General features: G+C 36.1%; 2 protein-coding genes across 4 annotated transcripts; both read right to left on the bottom strand.

Annotated features, from left to right (window-relative positions):
- Positions 1-97: 97 nt before the first annotated feature.
- Positions 98-12,715, bottom strand: LOC146160246 (prolyl endopeptidase-like). The gene is made up of 18 exons (XM_083385886.1): positions 12,599-12,715; positions 12,248-12,375; positions 12,018-12,113; positions 11,774-11,942; positions 11,600-11,701; positions 11,089-11,151; positions 10,731-10,810; positions 10,185-10,350; positions 9,802-9,897; positions 9,621-9,725; positions 9,347-9,532; positions 6,897-7,010; positions 5,487-5,635; positions 4,672-4,788; positions 3,888-3,983; positions 3,371-3,475; positions 1,556-1,784; positions 98-1,401 (listed from the first exon to the last, which is right to left on the bottom strand). The coding sequence occupies exons 1-18, from the start codon at positions 12,659-12,661 to the stop codon at positions 1,336-1,338; spliced, it is 2,130 nt and encodes a 709-aa protein (XP_083242012.1). The 5' UTR covers positions 12,662-12,715; the 3' UTR covers positions 98-1,335.
- A 288-nt stretch (positions 12,716-13,003) lies between these two features.
- On the bottom strand, positions 13,004-16,182 carry LOC146160245 (gamma-glutamylaminecyclotransferase B-like). Of its 3 annotated transcripts, none has more exons than XM_083385888.1 (4): positions 15,922-16,182; positions 15,581-15,654; positions 14,785-14,845; positions 13,179-13,316 (listed from the first exon to the last, which is right to left on the bottom strand). In XM_083385888.1, the coding sequence occupies exons 1-4, from the start codon at positions 16,105-16,107 to the stop codon at positions 13,308-13,310; spliced, it is 330 nt and encodes a 109-aa protein (XP_083242014.1). In that variant the 5' UTR covers positions 16,108-16,182; the 3' UTR covers positions 13,179-13,307. The 3 variants fall into 3 exon arrangements, 2 of the variants coding, with proteins under 2 accessions (XP_083242013.1, XP_083242014.1); XR_014494726.1 differs by having other exon boundaries at positions 13,307-13,316; positions 14,785-14,908; XM_083385887.1 differs by lacking the exon at positions 14,785-14,845 and having other exon boundaries at positions 13,004-13,316.
- Positions 16,183-16,536: the final 354 nt, after the last annotated feature.

Here is a 16,536-nt window from a genome sequence, read left to right as displayed (position 1 = left end):
CTGTAATCCACGGGTTGCACTATTCTTCTTTTATAACATAATAAAACCTACCAAGATTGTAAGTTTAATAAATAGGCCGGGTTTTAATATTTCTACAAATTGTATTTTTTACTTCGTATTCGAAAACGATCATACCAACAAGATATTTGCATTTAATATATGTGCTGTACATTAGACAAATAGACAAACACACAAACATTTTGAGAAACACAAATGGTGAGTTAGTTGCGCAATATCAGAACAGACAGACAACAGCCGCCATTTTAAATATTTGCCTGGTAGCCATTTATGGATGTTCGGGAAAATTTTTTTATTACGTGGCAAAAGAAATGCGCATTCGAGATCAGTGAATAATAGGGAATTCAACATTACAATTTCTCAAATAATACAGATTTTAAAACATAAAAAAATGACATTAAAGATTTGCTAGCATATTTTAGAGATACTGGTCTGATACAGCAACATATATAATATAGTCATATTTGGCTAATTTTTGCAGATAAAAAGCATGCGTGCTGGTCTGTGCTAGGTACATATACAACAAAACAAACTGTTCAATGCGTTTGTAGGGGACAAAGTTGACCTGACAAAAAAAAACACGAAAATGACCTAATCAGCAAATGCGCTTGAGATAAAAAAGCACGCCACACAGGAAAATTTATAATACAGTTGACAAATAAATTAGAGCCAAAATAAGTTTACCCCAAAAGAGTGTTTGGGATTGCAAGCGTTGGTGTTTTACAGCGGGGACACAGGCGGCGAAGAATAACGGGGTTCGAGCGAGCTCGAGTTTAGCTGGCGCGTCGAAGCGTTCTTGTGTGCACGTGCGCACCGCCCACCCGCTCCGCGCCTCCTCTCACTGGTTTCTTTGGATATGAGCGGAGCGCTACGCACCGTCGCCCCGAAAAGGTAAACAACATTAATCTCTCGTTGTGCCAGGCCGGGCAAGCATTGTGTGGACGCCGACGCGGCGCTGCAACGAACAGCACAACAGCCGCTCTGTGCTTAGCTTGGCTGTGTCGTTAAAACTTGCTCGCTTGACACGGCGATAAATTACGCTTTTCGGTATCGCAAGCCGCTAAGGCACAATTTCGAAACAACAAAGCAATGTGAACTCGGTGACCTATTTTTGCACCTAATACCGCCAAAGTAATTAACTAGGCCCGAACCATAAAAGCGAAAGGCAGACTTTTAACTTTCGGCCGGTAAACAACGTTTTTGCAGCAAGAAAACAAATTCAAAAATACACCCTAAAATGACGCTAAATAAATGGCTTCGCACAAGATTTTAAACGATTTCTTTACTTGAACTTGCTGGAATGAATGTGCCATTTCTTTAGGATACCCATTTCGCATCAAGACTTTTGGCAATAAATCCATACAAGTCCGCCTGCTCTTCGATCTGCGCACAAGAAAATGAACATAAGAAAAAATACAATAGCAATACGCGTCGAATATGATTTCGGCTACGATCCATGAAAATTTGGTTAGGTAAAGCACCTTATCAAACACAGAAAAACATAAAAATTGACTCAAAGAAGCAGCGCAGAACTTACGATCTTGGCTGTTGGTTTTCCAGCGCCGTGTCCCGATTTGGTGTCCACCCGAATAAGCAGGGGCCTGTTCTGCTGCGCTAGCGGTCCCACTATTTCCTGTACACGAGCTATGTACTTGAGGGAATGGTGAGGAACCACGCGGTCATCGTGGTCCCCGGTCAGCAACAGCAAGGAAGGGTACTGCACGTTTGAATCCTGCGGGACCTTTACGTTGTGGAGCGGAGAGTATCTGGGAATGATGAGCGCCACAGAATGAAATTATGCGATTTTTTAGGGACCAAGCCAGGGGTGTAGATTTTGGCTGTCGTAGGGTAACGATTCGGCGCCTGTGTCTGTCGTTTGGTGGCTTTTTTCGATAGGCCTGACACACGATAGGCGATCAAATGTTAAATATGAAGGCAAGGTTGTCTGCCATGGATAAATATCAATTCTATAGAAATAAATTAAAGGCGGATCGAGAAGTTGGCAAAAAATAAACACAGCGCACGTCGTCTTTTTTGTGATGATACAATAGTCGGTTTGATTTTGCCCGAAACGCTTTGGAGATAAACACTATAAGGACGAGTAGTCACAAGACAAAATATTTGTATTTTGAACTAAAGAATGTATGAAGCGGTATTTGTTGCGCCAGAGGTTTGTTGTACGTTATGAAGTTTTAACTGTTTATTTTTTTTTCAAAATTAGGCACTCAATGTTACACTATTTAAATTCAAACACGATATAATTTTTTAGTGTTGTTAGGTTTAAAGCTTTCTGTTTTTCAGCTTTCACATAAGTGCAGCCTTCATTCCAAGCATATGATTTTTAGCCATTTTGTGAATCTTGTTACTTAAATCAAGCTACAATTAAAGTTGGTGTTTTTATTCATAAATTATTGCAGCACCGGTGTTTCCGTAACAGACACAGCTTGCCTTAGTTTGCGCAATCTTGGCTGACAATAGTACGCGAAGCTTAGCTTACGATGATAACCTTAATAATTGACATTCAAATTCAGACAAGGGCATGCCTTGCATCTGGGAAACATTAGAAGGACGACTCGTCATTGAATTGTCGACATGTGGGCTTGACTGTGCTGTTGAGCCGGTTCACGTGAGACTTTGCGCGTGGGATAATGCTGAAAGCAAATTTACTTGACTGATTCAATTCCGCCAAGCAACTGCTGTCATTTTGACGTCGTCGGCCCAACGACTTGCCCTGATTGGTCGGTTTACGTGATGGCAACTTCTAAGATGGCCTGGTCAAATTATTTTTGTATTTTCAGGTCTGATTTATTTTTACGCGCAAAACAGAATATTGTGAAAGAGGCGACTGGTTGCGGCAACAATGTAAGGTTGGCGCAAACAACACACCACCGGTTTGGGAAATTGAATTCTGACACAAAATGGTCGCGTAAACTGCCGGATGCGACCTCACGTAAATACCGACTGCACTGTTAAAAAAAAGCGGGAAGAAGGCAGTATCTGAAAAGGCAGGTGACTGTAGAACTTTTAACATTTTGCTGAATGACTTAAATAAGAAACAGAGATGCGATAACGTTTAAGTGTAGTTTAAAGTCAAACTTTAACCAATAAGCAATACACATAAGTTCAATAAAATTTCAGGAAAAGCTTTTTTTAATAAATTGCCAGTTCGCATTATAGATTATAAACATTGCAACCAGCATAACTAAAATTACTGTTCAGTCTGCAATGCTTTATTTACAATAAGAGCGAGATGACGAATTTAAAACTTAAACTAAACAACAAGAGAATTACAAAAAACAACTGAAAGGCAAAAAAGGTGTGTATACGGACTAATAAAACGAATAAAACCTACTTGTAAAGGCACTGGAATTGCTGTTGATCCTCGTCGGCACACCCATAATCGGTTGTCCACGCATGTCCGATCGTGTACTTGTGAAACTTGAGCATATCCAACACACTAAACATACAAGGTTTGCAATTATCACTGGTCACAAGTGCACGAGAACATATACACACACGCACGCGCGCATAAACACACAAACACTAGTAGTAAGTTAATCCGTAATTTGACATTTCGTCTGTAAAAATGAATTAAACACCTGTCGGTTGAAGTACAAACGGGGGTAGGATTGTCATTAGCATCACGCCGCTTTGGCGATATAACAGTTGCTGCGCGTGTTGGTAAACAAGGCAAATAGATAAGCAAGCTCGCGGCCGAAACACACCTAAAGTTGCGCTGAGCGCTGCGTGGACTGACGCCGCGCAAAGGAATTCGCCGCACAGCCATTTTGCGGCACCGTCTTAGCATCACAAGTCAAGCGCAAAGAATCAAGTGAGGTGGCCGTAGCAGGGCACTTACTATCGCTTACCCGACTTGAGCGACCGCGCAGCCGAAGAGCTCCGGTCTCTGATTAATGCAGGCCCCGACCAGCAGACCGCCATTGGAGCCGCCGTGAATTGCCAGTCTGCACACAAATTGTCGGCTGGTTAGTCCTGCCGTCGGGTTCGCGACCCGTGGCAGTGTTTGCGCTTGGGCTCGTGCCGAGAATGTACACGCAAAAGCCATATATCTTGCCGTAGCAACTGGCGCAAGTCGAACACAGGAAGGAAGCGTGCACTTGCTAATTTACCACGAAAAAAACGGACAAAGAAAACACGAGAAAATCACAACACAACCTAAATTGCAACTGTTCATAAGCGTTTGATCTTGAAAAGCTCGACGTGTTGCGTTAAAACGGATGTGACTAGCACGAACATAAAAATGAAATTGCTTTCAGGATTTACAACATATCAGGTTTAGGCGTGAACGCTGTTAAATCACCTTATCGCTGCTTCATCACAAAATAAAATATTACAGCGTTTCTAGTATCCACGCGGACAATATAATCGGCGCTTCTTGTAACAAGTCTGTGTTGAAATCGCGTACGGCAATTAAGTATGGTTGGGATATTTAAATAGCTCCGAAGCGAACAAGCCCTATATGATAATTTGTTCTATATTTAATCTCGTTGTGATTACTACCTGACTTAAATGAGTTAATCGGTCATATTTGCCCTGTGTGTTAATTAAAAAATTTAATTGATTTGGAGTCCTGTAATCACTAGACTAGACGGTCCCAGGTTTGTAATTTGCACCAACCACACCACAACTCACTTTTGTGGGGAAGTATATTTCTCATCGATTAGGAATCGAGCGCCCGCTTGAAAGTCGTCGAAACCGTTTTGTTTGTTGCCGAGTATTCCAGCTTTGTGCCAAGTCTCTCCGTATTCCCTGCACATGAGAAAACTCGCATTTCTTCGGCGAGATGTTGAAACAAATAAGTTTGCTTTGCACTCCCGCCCAAACTGGGAGGGGCAGAAGTTCGGCTTGTTTCAGCCACCGAAACGCCCACCGCAGCCAACTTGCCGTGATATGTGTCCACATGCACGAATAAACATTATTACTCGCGCCATAAACCTGCCTGGAACCAAATTTACGAAGCACGACACGCCTTGGCCCGTTTGTTTATAATCGTGAACAAAATGCTGTATTCGTGCGTAATGCGTATGGATTTCAGAACGCGACAATCAGGTCAGCGTTTTGGCACGTAAAGTGATTCACAGATAGCAACACAGTTCAAGTTGTTTTTGTCAATATCAGTAGTTCAAGGGCAAAACAAAAGTCACATTAAGTAAGGAAAATGCTTAGTTTTTAACTTTCAGGCGTGCGAACATGAATCGGTGAACAAACTTATAATGTAGAGCTCGATCTAGTTGCACAATAAATACCAAAACAAGCTGACAAGTATATTTCAACTTTTTTGTGAAGATACGGACTAACATACTCTTTCGCGACACGTAGTTTACACTTTAAATAATAGACAAGCAATTTCTTTAAATTTCGAACTTTAATATAGCTTAGAATTTAGATAACCCTACAGCTTTGTTTACTGGTTTATGCAATTGATTACATATAGTTTTTTGACTTACCCTCCTCCGCGAATATTGGCGACAGCTATAATCCCACCAAGATGTTGCATGAAAATGACTCGCGATACGCTGTAGCCTGGTGTAATTGAGATGTTGAAGCCCCCGTAGCCGTATAACAGAGTCGGATGGCTGCCGTTACGTTCCAAGCCCTATAACAACATTTGACATTTTATGACGGTTCTCGTTATTGCATCATTTATTTTTTGGTTCATATTTGGTTTGCATGTAAATTCATACTAAAAGTGTTGCGTAGCAATTACCGATAAAATAAACAAATATTATCCAGTCCAGTGCACTTTAACCGGATATACTGTAGTGCAGTGCTCTTCAACCGTTTTTGGTTTGGTGAACCCTTAAAGTTGTTTTGATAAACTCATGCACCCCGTTTACTTTATAGGTAAACTGGGGTAAAAAGCCATAAGAAACATCAATATGCATTTCAATATCATCATGTCAATTAAACTGAGCGGAGCTGCTGAAGTTTTACAAATTGTCGGTAAGAGTTCGGTTAATTATGGCTGCAGGCTGTTTGCGAGTGCTATTGCATGTCATAAAACAGCATCCAAACAAACTTCAGAAGTCAAATATTAATGGTTGATAGTTTGTGAGTTTGTGATGCACCCTTGTATACCTTTTCGTAGTGGTGAAATCCGTGCATATTTTGGTGCACCCCAGGGTGCACGGTGCACACCGGTTAAAGAGCACTGCTGTAGTGTATGCCATGTGCTACCGGATTACGAATTTGGATATACAACTGAGAAAATATATACGAAGGGTATGAAGGTTCGGCCAGTATTAGGATATGTCACAAATAAACAGATTTTTAAAATATTTTGTTTTTTTAGCAAACGGGTATAAAACTATAGAAGAAAATTAAAACTAATTGACTCGGATAAATCACGTTCAGTTTGCTGACAGCTGATGTTGATTTTTATACAAATAAATAAAATTAAACACATAAAGGAATGCTTGCGTCACTTTATACTCATGCTTGCTTGTTTTTGTGTATATGTCCGAGAGAGTGATTATTCTTTTTGCAAGCTAATGCCTAATAAGTTGGAAATTTTATGATCGGGTATAAGAGAATTTTTTATTAAAATAATTATAGTTTATTTAAATTTTGCAAGGCTAGTAATCTTTCACCAAATATATTAAAAAACATACAATTACAAAAAAGTTATATTGAAAAGTGCAAATTGCATACAAAAACGGAAAATGTTTTCGTTTTTTTTAAAATAACATCGACTCTAACCAGCAAAAGCATAGACTTTTGTAAGATTAGAACCTACTAATGACACGGTTAACGCCAAATTTAAAACAAATATTTAGAAATGATCAGACTGCGTCATTTATGAAATAGCTTGTATTATTAAGCCGTAACAAACAATAAATCAAACAAATCAAACTTACCTTTCGATGAACAATAAACATTGGCACTTTCGTGCCGTCTTTGCTCGAATAAAAAACTTGACTTGTTTCAAAGAGCGAAGAGTCAAAGCCCTTGACTTGAATAGTGCGAAACACCTAAAGAAGAATTATTATCTACAAAAATAAACCACTTGGTAATTAACATATCAGATTGATTTTAAAACATAAACTGACGATGATGATAGGAGTACGTGTCGAAACGTCTTTTTCAAGATAATTTGGAAATGAATTTTTATCGAAATGTATAAATATGGATAGAAATATTCTGTTCCGAGCGTAATATTATATATTATATAAAAAATAATAAAAAACATTCGAAGCCAAGACAGTAAGAATCTATAACCATGTTTTGCAAAGGTGGTTTTACAGAGCGATAAACATAGGCGTTTGTACAGTGGTTCTTATTTTTTTTAAGCCCTGCGGCATAACAAAAAAATATTCGCGGCACGTTTTTACAAAACCATAAAAAACGTAACAATAATCCGAACTTCAGGGTAAAGAAGTAGGTAAATCTAATAATATTATAAGTTATGGAATAGATAGCGTGTATCAAGTCTCCAGTGCTTGGTCCCGTGTCATTTGAAATACAAATAGGTTATTATTAGGGCGATTATTTTTGACCTAAAAAAATAGAAATTTTGACCTATTACAAATACATTAATTTAAACAACATATTGTTGTAAGTATTGAATTAGTGTCTTGGCGTTGTCAAGTACATCTCTTGACAATGCTTTGTTGATATTTTTGTCATATAAAAAAGTCAAACAGCTACAAAAATGACAAATAACAAGACGCTGATTATTTAAAAAAACAGTTGAAATACAAGGTAAAAATAATTGAAAAAAAATAATAGAAAATACTAGCATATTATCGAAAACGTTGTTTAATACTGTTGTCCAAATCAGAGTTACACAACTATATGAGTACGAGCTGAACCTAATGCGGGTGGTTAATTCTGCCGGCTCGCGATACTATATATTGCTCTAATGAAGATATATTACAGTTAAACTGAATGTAATTCAAAACTAAACTTTGATAAAACTTTAACTGAACGACAATTTCAAAAAGCTAACTACAGTTTTTTTAAACTTTGTAAACCATTTTTCTGTTTTAATCGATTTAGACCCAAAATGTAAAAAAAAATAATTGCCTTAGTTATTATTATGCATAACTGAGTTAAAGTTCCGTGGTTGCTTTAAATCTCTAGAAAGGGCACAGTTGGAGAATAATGCTTTAGCGCATTGATTGCTAAACTTTACGTTCAGATGGGTGACAGTGATGTGGACGTACATAGGGAATTTGTATAAAATGAGTGCATTCTATTTGCTTTAATAAAATTGTGCAAATACGTTTTGAGATATGATAAGTATGTGATATATATTGAACTGGTTGCATACGCACACGTGCACGTACACACATATTTACCAGGACTGACTGTGTCCGTACGTTTTTGTTATTGTTCATCGCGTTAATTTAATGCACTGTTAAATTTAAGAGAATCTTGCCGAGAGCCAGTCTCAATAAATCCATATAAAATTCGTGTTTAGTGATCCAGGCCGCGACCCACCAGTTGAGAGAGACTGAGTTAAAATGTCGCCAATATGTTAAAACACAGGGCTTACTACAAAATGTAAAAAAATGCCCTTTAAAATTAACAACTCAAACGTTTTAAGTTCTAGCTACCAACAAAAACACCGTAAAGCGGGAGAGTTAAACCGTATATTAAAAGCAACAATTGTTTACTGACGTGGAATTACCCCGATATACAGTTCACTAAAAAAGAAGTCAGTAAAAGGATAAAATCATTTTTATCTTAAAAAAAATATCACTCAAATAAAATTTGTCATTCTTGTCATTGCATGTTGCTAAAATATGCCATAGATTCTATGGCATAGAGCAAAGATTTGAGCCACGCTAGCAATGTCTTGCAAATATTTCTAACACGCCGTCAAATAAAGAAATTAGTGCGCCGACAGTTTCTTTTATGGCTCCCAGACGGCTCAATACAACCATTGCATTACAGCGCTTCTCGACAATTTTGTCTACTAAGAGTTAACAAATTGTTCATAACTCGATCAATATCGAGCAATTTACTTAAAGATCTGTCAATTTCCGAGGAAATAGATTCAGAAAATAGTACAACGGTTGAACACAACAGTTGTAGATGAACTCACTTCTCTTTATCAAAACAAGACTTGCTAACTGGACATTACTGAGGCAATGAATGAAAAAACGCGTCATGCCATCTGGTTTACTTTTGGTATACTTCTTCGAATCAGATACTACACCACTTGAGTAGCGACTGATCATTGTAGTGGTAGTTAAAACAAATCCAGTAATTAGAAACAGTTAACTTAGAACCAACTAATGAATCTAAAAAAATCATCAATTTTAAGGCTAAAAATGGAAATAAAAATGTGCTTCATTCTTACCGTTGGTTTGGCATTGCTTTCTTCAAAGCTATAATGGTAGATGACTCCGGGCGTCAAAAACGACATGAACATGTAGAAAATTTCATTCTGATTCTTTCGTCCTGAATAGCCTACCACCGACCCGACATCCAGCGGTAAAGTTCGAAATATTTCCCCGTCTGCCAGTTGGCGTATTTCCAAAACACTCTGAAACACACGACTGACGATAAAATAACCAATCACTGAAATAAGTTAGACCGAAAGAGGCAAAGCAAAACGGTGTTCCACATTTCACCTTAACGTCTCTCAGATATTCCACGACAAGTTTGTCCTTGTTGACACAGGTCACCCATTCCAATACATCCTTGTCATGCTGTTCGATCAGCGTTTTCCAGTTTTCCTTAAACATAGAATAAAAAACTAACCATCTTTACATTAAAATGGAGCGCATCTTAAACAAGTGCAATAAGTCTTACAGGGTTTGGGTCGGTAAGTTCAATATTGATGATCTTGTAGCGGGGGGCGTCGCGGTTTGTCTTAAAGGTGAACATCGTCTCCTCATTTGTGATGTACTGCCAATAGAACACAAAAGTGGGTCAAATTTTCTAAAAAAGCAAACACCCGTAGCCGACTAAGTCTGTTAATTTGAGGGGTAAAAGCAATGCCATTTTTACCACTGGGTTCGTTTCTGTAAAAGTAAAACTTAAACATTTCTAACTAAGCAACATATTTTTATTTAAACAAAAAAACAAACAAGTTTTTTACAGTTTCTATTTAGCAAATCAATTACACGTTTTTTATGTAAGATCGGCTATCGGAGTAAGATCGGCTATCGCGCAAACGAATAGGTTTTACAAACCTCATATTGCGCATCAAAATTGTCGACTAGTTTGATCCACTGTGGGTTGGACATCACACGGTGAGCTACAGTGCGGAGGTCGACGTACCACAGTTGGTTGACGGGGTCGCAGCCCCTACTCACCGACAGCAACGCATAATCCCCGTCATCAGATATCTCCACGTGGCTGGGAATAAACAAAACGCCACCGAATAAGAAAAACTTGCTGGCTACTACAATACATGTGTTTCGCAACAATTAATAAAAGTAGTTCATTTTGAAACTAATATATTACTATAAAGGGATTGTGCAGTACTCTTAACAGACCGCTTTGGTGAATTTTTTTATCACTGTAGAAGTCACGATGCTCTCAGCGATTACACAAACATCAGAAGAGTTTTACGTCATAGAAAATTAGGTTTTCACACCCATAGTCGCTGGGTTTGGTTTTACGTAGCATTAGCATGGTGGGAATATCTAAACGAGTAGTGAGATTTGTGAAAGCCCATAACTACTTCCGATCGAAAAACTGTACGTCTACATCTATCAAAACTTGACTGAAGTTACCTCATCCAGTTAGGGTTGTCAGGAAACTCGGCGTAAAGTACGTCTTCGCTCTGTTTAGTTCCCAGCACGTGGTAAAACAACTAAATATTCACAAATTTAAGTATCAAAATAATGTACAATACCTTATGAGGTTGTGAATGTGTAAGCAGCGCTGAAACCGGCAAAGATGCAAAACATTTTGCAAACAAACTACGCGAGTATTTACAATAACACTTTTTAGCTAGAAAAGAGCAGTTTAGTTACTTAGTAATGAGCTAAAATTATGTTCTAATTTTAGCTTACAAAAGTGAGTACTGACAGAGTGGCCAAAATCCACCTTTCTTTTCTTCAGTAACTATAAGGTCAACTTTTAGACTACCTTTTGATTCACATTTGATGTTGTTTCTGTTCCATCTGTTTTTCCTTCTTGTTCAATATAACACTAAAAATAAAATCACACGCAAACTCAGTTGGGTGCAGTTTTAGAAAAAAAGGCTTTACATATTTTTTTATAAAAAACAAACGGCAAGTATTCCCTTACTAAAATTGTTAAAAAGTGTTAATGGCAAATTGCCCTTAAGTGGGAAATTTTGAGTTTTAAGGGTGAACTTGCAATTTAACCAAACAGCATAAAAGCAAGTTATGCACAGATTCAACTTCAAAATAAATAGTGCAGGTATTTTTTGCAAGCAAGAAAACCTTTGACTGAAATGTACAATTTCTTATCATTATGCGCCCTGCTTGCTCTCTATTATTATTTACTACAACTTCATATATTGTTTTTAAAAAAAAAAATAATTCAGCAAATTAGATTACTAATCTCTTGATAGTCAAATACATTAATTTAAATTCTAAATAAGTTCTATTTACACTTGAAAATTGAAACTTACATTGTAAAACAAACCCTTGTGGTCATGTGTCCAGGACATGCAAGAAAACTTTACACGTTCCAAAACATCCGGCAAATCTTCTTTCGTCTCCACGCTTTTGAACTATAAAAAACAGGACTTTTTCTGCAATTTTATGTAATTAAGTTCAAAATATAAACACAGAATATTAGGTACTTTGATTGTAATCCAATCTGATCCACTCTTGCTTAACCCATAAGCAAACAATTTTCCATCTTCAGAAAATGAATACCCGCTAAGTGAGATGGTGCCATCCTCAGAAAGGAGGTTAGGGTCAAGAAAAACCTGTGGTTCGCTGTCCAGACTTTCTTGAACATACATCACACTGTACACAAAAAACATTAGATTGAAATATAAAGAAAGGGAAACATTATTATTATAGTATATTTAAATTGCTCACCTTTGATTTTGCAGGCCAGTGTTTAAAAAGAAAAAGTATCTGGAGCCACGTTTTTTTGGACAAGAATATTTTGGGTAGTTGTACAGTTCTGTCATTCTGCAATTATATAAAATTGTTTATACATGTCAAACAAAGTAGAATGTGGTAAATGCTTGTTAAAACTTTAAGTAAAATATTACGCTACCAATGCACATTTAACGCCTTTTTCATAAATTTGTAACCAGTATTACCTCGTTTGAAAGCTTTGTCGAGCAGGACATTCCTGAAGATATGGCATAGTAATAGCATTTTGATCATCAACAAACTTTTTTGTTTCGTCACAGTCTGGGTCTTCCATCCACTTATAGCAGTCAGAAATCTAAAAATAATATTCTAAGAATGCGGTAAACAAAAAATACCAATTAAATTTTCAATGTTTAAAAACATTTGTAATGTATTTTAACACCACAAAAAATTGTTAAACCAAGTTCCTTTTTGGGCAGCTTTACATTAACAGTTTTAACTCAATCTTTATGAAGAATATAAAAAGTTTATCATACTGTGCACATACAAGCATGCAAACTGAATTTACAAAAGTATACCTGTAGCCCATGGAATTCATTTACATCATCACACTTTCGGCAGGATGGATATTGAAACGGCATTTTATTACAATATTAATGTTTAAGTTATGCTTCACAACCCTAAACATTTTAAAATTGAAAAAGTGCAGTAATTAACAGTCCATTAAGCAAGCCAATAAAAAATAAACAGTTTATGAAGCGAAACATGCACAGTACAAACAAATGCAGAAAGAAAACCAGGTAGTGAAACTAGACGATGTAAAAGAAATAGAGAACCGTTTTTCCATATTTGCTTGCGGGAATCCAAACACAATAGGCAAACATACAAAATAATTTTTGTATTGTAATATGAGGCAATATTGCACATTGTTACTCCAAACTATTTAAAAAAACATCACTTGAAGATATATAAATGTCTTAACATTTTTCTGATTTTGCAGTTGTTTTAAAGCAGTCATTTTGAATAAGCTAATATACGCCAATTACCAACACTTAAAACAGTTGTTAAAGTTGATAAATTTATTATTATTGTTTTTTTACACACGCAAGAACATCTATTCTTAGTCTAAGATGAGGTGGAATATACTTCATAGCACCAGTGTATTCTGTCAATAGAGGTAAATCTAGTAACTTTTCCTGAAAATTATTTATTAGGTAAGCTTCACAAGTAATGGTCTCGTTGGAACTGCTGCCAACATCAGTTTTACAAACTTCAATAGGTGTTCTCTCATACAATCTAAAAAAATATAAGCACAAAAATGGTTTGTTCAAATTTCCAAGTAAAAACAAAATGCCATTTCAGAACAAAAATAATAAACAAAGATTTTATTCAAATAAATCCAAGATAAAAAATTAAAATAAATTTAAGACCACATATTGATATAAACTATGGTTCAAACTATAATATAAACCAGGGGTAGTGGAATGCTATCGGCGAACCCCGTTGAAAACAATAAGTTTGCCAGTTAAATTTTTTAGAAATCAAAATTCTGCCTAAACCACGTGCTGCGTGAGGATGATATGTGGCTATTTACACATACACAAGTGGCCCATGCAAAGGTTTTATATCGTGCAAGGTGCACATGCTTACTCTTGATTTTGACTACCATCCTGTCAAGCCAAGCAGACCATTAACAATAGTATACAGAAAACTTTCTTTCACTATGTAATTTTTTTGCTATCAAAATGGCCCTCCATCTAAGAGAAAATATAACTTGAGTCCATGCAACAAACTGCAAGTATATATTGCTGTTAAAAATATTTCTTGTTTTTCAAAGCACTCTAGTGGTTCTTAACCTGGAAGGCGCACCACCCCTAGGAGCCGCAAAGCAATCTTAGGGGGGGCAAGCTCTACAATATTTTAAATTTTTGCAATGATTTTAATGTTTTCGTTTGGTGTTCAACCTGTTTTTATGTCTTAAACTTTACATTAAAATTACATGTGTTTAGTTATAAAAGTAATTGAAGAAATAGTTCATGATTTGCAATTTGCGAGCTTCACTACTAATTTTTAATAGTTTTGGTTTTGACCTTTAATTGCATTTTACGCTATGTTTAGTCAGAACAGTTAAAGTTGTACACATGAGTAAGTTGTGAACATGCAATCTAAGTTGTTCAATTGGGTTGGGCACCACTCCCACATGTGTATAAACTATTTTTTTGCAAACTTTAACATTGAAACTGAAAAAAATTCAGGATTCTTCTTTCTGGTTTCGTTTTTGTGTTTAGTTGACATTTTTCTCTATGAGTACCATTGCATCTTTTCTATCTATTAGCAATACACACATCATCGATGATAAAACGGCCCCATTCAAACTACAGCTTTGCTAACTTCTAAATAAACAATAAAAGTTAATCCTCTTTACAACCATTTTATACATATATAAAATATGTTTCTTTAAATTTGGCACATATTTGTCAAAATCAGCTTGATAAAAATGAATATATTAAGAAGCAATTTGTTGTGTGTCAAATGAGAAAGTTTCCTTACAGTTTAGCAAATCCAACCAACTAAACTGAATTTTTTTTCATGCATAGCGCGACCGACAGTGAACTTTACTATTTTTCATGCTGTGTCAGTGAAATGTAATTGAAAAAATCAGGATTGCTTTTCATAGGATAAATATATAGGCTAATATTTGAGAGGAGCGCAAACAATCTACAACAATTACCAAAGTGGGTGCAGTTGAAAAAATGTTACGTACCATTTCTTTACACATTGATGCCCAAGGTGGAACAAGGCAAAACGGGAAACTTTCACCTGGCCTACAGCCATAAGAAATTACAGCAACATCAGAGTTCGGAATAAGACCACAAGGGGACTAATACCTAATAGCCATAATAACATCTAAATTGGAATAAGATATAAATATGTCGAAATAAGACCTAAATTGCCAGAATAATGCTTATTCAACATTTTATCAAAGCCCACCCAAAACTCCATCACTAACTCCCTAATAACTTCAACCCTAACCCAATTTCTAACCCCACCCTTCACCCCAAACAGGGAAAATGATCCGGTGTCAAATGCCAACAGGTCAACGGTCTTTAATTGTATCATTTTCAGTCATGCCACCCTATTACTTTATCCTAATAAATGCTGCTAAAACGTTTGTATGTATCATGCACAATTTGCACATTTACCTTGTAAATTAAACTTAAGTGCAAAATACAATAAATATAATCAATTCAATAAAATTTTTTTATTTTTTATTTTTGTTGGTGCTGACCCCTAATGTAAGCAAACTATTTCATGCGGCCCTCAGTAAGATTTAAGTTTAAGACACGTAATATAAACTATTGTATCTATCAACCCTATATTACCTAAAACAAAAAATATATATTTAAAGTTTTTGTTCATTAAATAAACAAGAAACTCTTGCTCTGAAACATCCAGAACATAAAAAAATTGTTTTGTTTCTCTATCATTTCAAATTGCAAATGACAAAGAATAATGTTAGGTGGACATTATGTTATGCTAATTAATTAAAAATATCTTACATTGGGTGTGATTCAAGTTCATCAAGTGCTTTAAGCATTTTTTGATCAATATCATAAACTTCACCATGAATTTTCTACATAAAACAACAAAACAGGTGAATTTAAAGCTTTATTTAGTGAACTGTCTTCTAGACTGAATCATATTTGCAAGTTGTATATACTAGACAAATTACTAAATACTAATATGTACAGAAATAAAAATGTCTAATGTTGGTTCCCTGTAAAACGTTTTATAAGCCCTGCAGGGGCACAATAAATGTAGGACCTTTATTGTATGTCTTTCCACTCAAACTTAGACCAAAACACATATATCAACGTTTTAGGGAGTAAATAAATAATACCTTGCCCGTTCCTTTTTTGTCCAACATAAATGGAATGCTATAATCAGTGGTCACCACCAATGGATATGGGTGTACTGTCACAGCCTTGCATAACAAATTGCTTTGTCCCTTTTGTTCATCTTTTAAAATGTAATGGTTAGGTAACCCGGTTTGTAATGTTCCATAAACAAAGATCTTTGACATCATTGAACAGAATGCTTTTGAAGTTGATAAATTCAGGATTGTTGGTCAACGGTAAAGCGTTTAAACTTAGCTTTATATTACTCTAAAAAAAAAGTAAAAACGTGAACCTTGGGTACACTTTCAAATTTCTGGGTGCACTTTATGAGTTTCCAATGGATTCTGTAAAATACTTCTAAGACATACATTGCACTGTAAATGTATGCCGCTCAATCGTTTTACATATTTAGTTGCACAGTTTTTAAAAGGTTAAAAGATGTGCACTTGTCATACTATCCCCACTGGCACATCAAATTGCTTAATAAAACCTTATATACCACTGTGAAAAGTATGGCAAGTGCAAGTCTGAAAGTTTTTTTCAACCTTTCAAAAGTGCACCTAGAAAAAATTAAAACTGCACCCCAAATATGTAAAATGCGTGTGCAGCATCTGTTT

The sequence above is a fragment of the Ascidiella aspersa genome, chromosome 3 (genome assembly GCF_963924565.1).
Source record: "Ascidiella aspersa chromosome 3, kaAscAspe10.2, whole genome shotgun sequence".
Lineage (NCBI taxonomy): Eukaryota > Metazoa > Chordata > Ascidiacea > Phlebobranchia > Ascidiidae > Ascidiella > Ascidiella aspersa.
The sequence above is the reverse complement of the archived record's forward strand: the minus strand, read 5'-3'. Positions and strand labels throughout refer to the sequence as shown.

Excerpts from the sequence above, each read along its gene's own strand:
- LOC146160246 (XM_083385886.1), bottom strand. The coding sequence starts at position 12,661 with ATGCCGTTTCAATATCCATCCTGCCGAAAGTGTGATGATGTAAATGAA. Across the intron at positions 12,114-12,247 it reads CGACAAAGCTTTCAAACGAG|AATGACAGAACTGTACAACT; the intron begins GTAATACTGGTT and ends ATATAATTGCAG. Across the intron at positions 9,898-10,184 it reads ATTTTGATGCGCAATATGAG|TACATCACAAATGAGGAGAC; the intron begins GTTTGTAAAACC and ends TTCTATTGGCAG.
- LOC146160245 (XM_083385887.1), bottom strand. The coding sequence starts at position 16,107 with ATGATGTCAAAGATCTTTGTTTATGGAACATTACAAACCGGGTTACCT. Across the intron at positions 15,655-15,921 it reads ACAAAAAAGGAACGGGCAAG|AAAATTCATGGTGAAGTTTA; the intron begins GTATTATTTATT and ends TGTTTTATGTAG. Across the intron at positions 13,317-15,580 it reads GAACTTGAATCACACCCAAT|ATTGTATGAGAGAACACCTA; the intron begins GTAAGATATTTT and ends ATATTTTTTTAG.